This window comes from Mandrillus leucophaeus, unplaced genomic scaffold (assembly GCF_000951045.1).
Source record: "Mandrillus leucophaeus isolate KB7577 unplaced genomic scaffold, Mleu.le_1.0 Scaffold5, whole genome shotgun sequence".
In the NCBI taxonomy this organism is placed as follows: Eukaryota; Metazoa; Chordata; class Mammalia; order Primates; family Cercopithecidae; genus Mandrillus; species Mandrillus leucophaeus.
In genome coordinates this window covers 5921816-5922910 of record NW_012105364.1, presented here as the reverse complement: position 1 = coordinate 5922910, position 1095 = coordinate 5921816, and the positions used below count along the sequence as shown (strand labels likewise).

General features: G+C 46.3%; 1 protein-coding gene across 1 annotated transcript in view; it reads left to right on the top strand.

Annotated features, from left to right (window-relative positions):
• The first annotated feature begins 886 nt into the window (after window positions 1-886).
• SMO (smoothened, frizzled class receptor) overlaps window positions 887-1095 on the top strand; it is a 51558-nt gene continuing 51349 nt past the window's right edge. The window contains exon 1 of the mRNA XM_011995990.1: window positions 887-1006. Coding sequence (XP_011851380.1) covers window positions 887-1006 — 120 coding nt within the window. The remainder of the gene's footprint in view (window positions 1007-1095) is intronic.

The following is a 1095-nucleotide window of genomic DNA, read 5'->3' as shown; positions in this document are numbered from 1 at the left end:
CAGTGTAACAACTGAACCATAGGAGGTAGCCACAGTCTCAGGGATACCTATGAATACGTTCACATCAACCCTCTTCGACTGGAGGGCCCACAGGCAAATAACAGTCAACATTGAATGTGTGACCTAAAAATGCCAAAATACTTGATGAGAATGACTCAGAAATCAAGAAGCTACTTGTAACAAATCAAGTACTGAAATGCATTGTCAACACCGGACAGCCTCTCATCCCTGACAAAAGGATTGTGTTACGACATGTAGTTGGGGCTAAGACTCTTGAGGAACTGTGTGGGGCGTGGCTCAGGCTTGGGAGAGAAGCACTTTGCAGCCTGCCACCAGGCTGGAGACCTGAGTGTGCCAAGTCACGCTGCGGAGTCTAACAGACACTGGCAGTCTTGCTATGTCTACAGGAGGGGATGCATGGACTTTCTCCAGGAACTTGAATACTATTCACGAACCTCTGGGAAATTCCCTCTCCCCAGTACCCACTGAACACTTTCCTTCTCTCAAATGACAGGATTCCTGAATCTCTTTCTACTTCCTTCTGTATCTAAGAGATAGCACATCACTGCAGCTGTCACTAATGGGAACCTGGCCTGGTAGCTGTGGACAGTACTAGAAGCATTTTCGCAGTCTGCCTTCCTGCTACCCTTTGCTAGGCCAGCAGGATTCCCACAAAGGAATACTGAAGTCTGGTGAATAGTAGCATGTGTGTGCATGAGTGTACACACACACACATACACACACACATACACACACAGAGAGAATTGAGAACTCAGCATATATTCTCCTCCCAAGAAGGGAAGAGCATTCTGGCTGGAAAATAGTGTCTTAGGATAGCCTCAGTTTGCCTCTGCTGTCTCCGATGTGAAGGTATTATATTCCCACAATGCAAATCTTCCTCATACTTCCCGAGAAACCTTATGCAATAAATGAGAGAGCCTATATCTTTGAAGAATTACCTACTGACATTTGGGGTAGAGAAGTAACGGCCTGCCTGAGCACATGTGTAAGTTCTTCCCTAATACATGAAATATTAAGAAAATCCCACAAGGCTTCAAGACTGCCACAATAGGGCCAGGTGCAGTGGCTCACGCC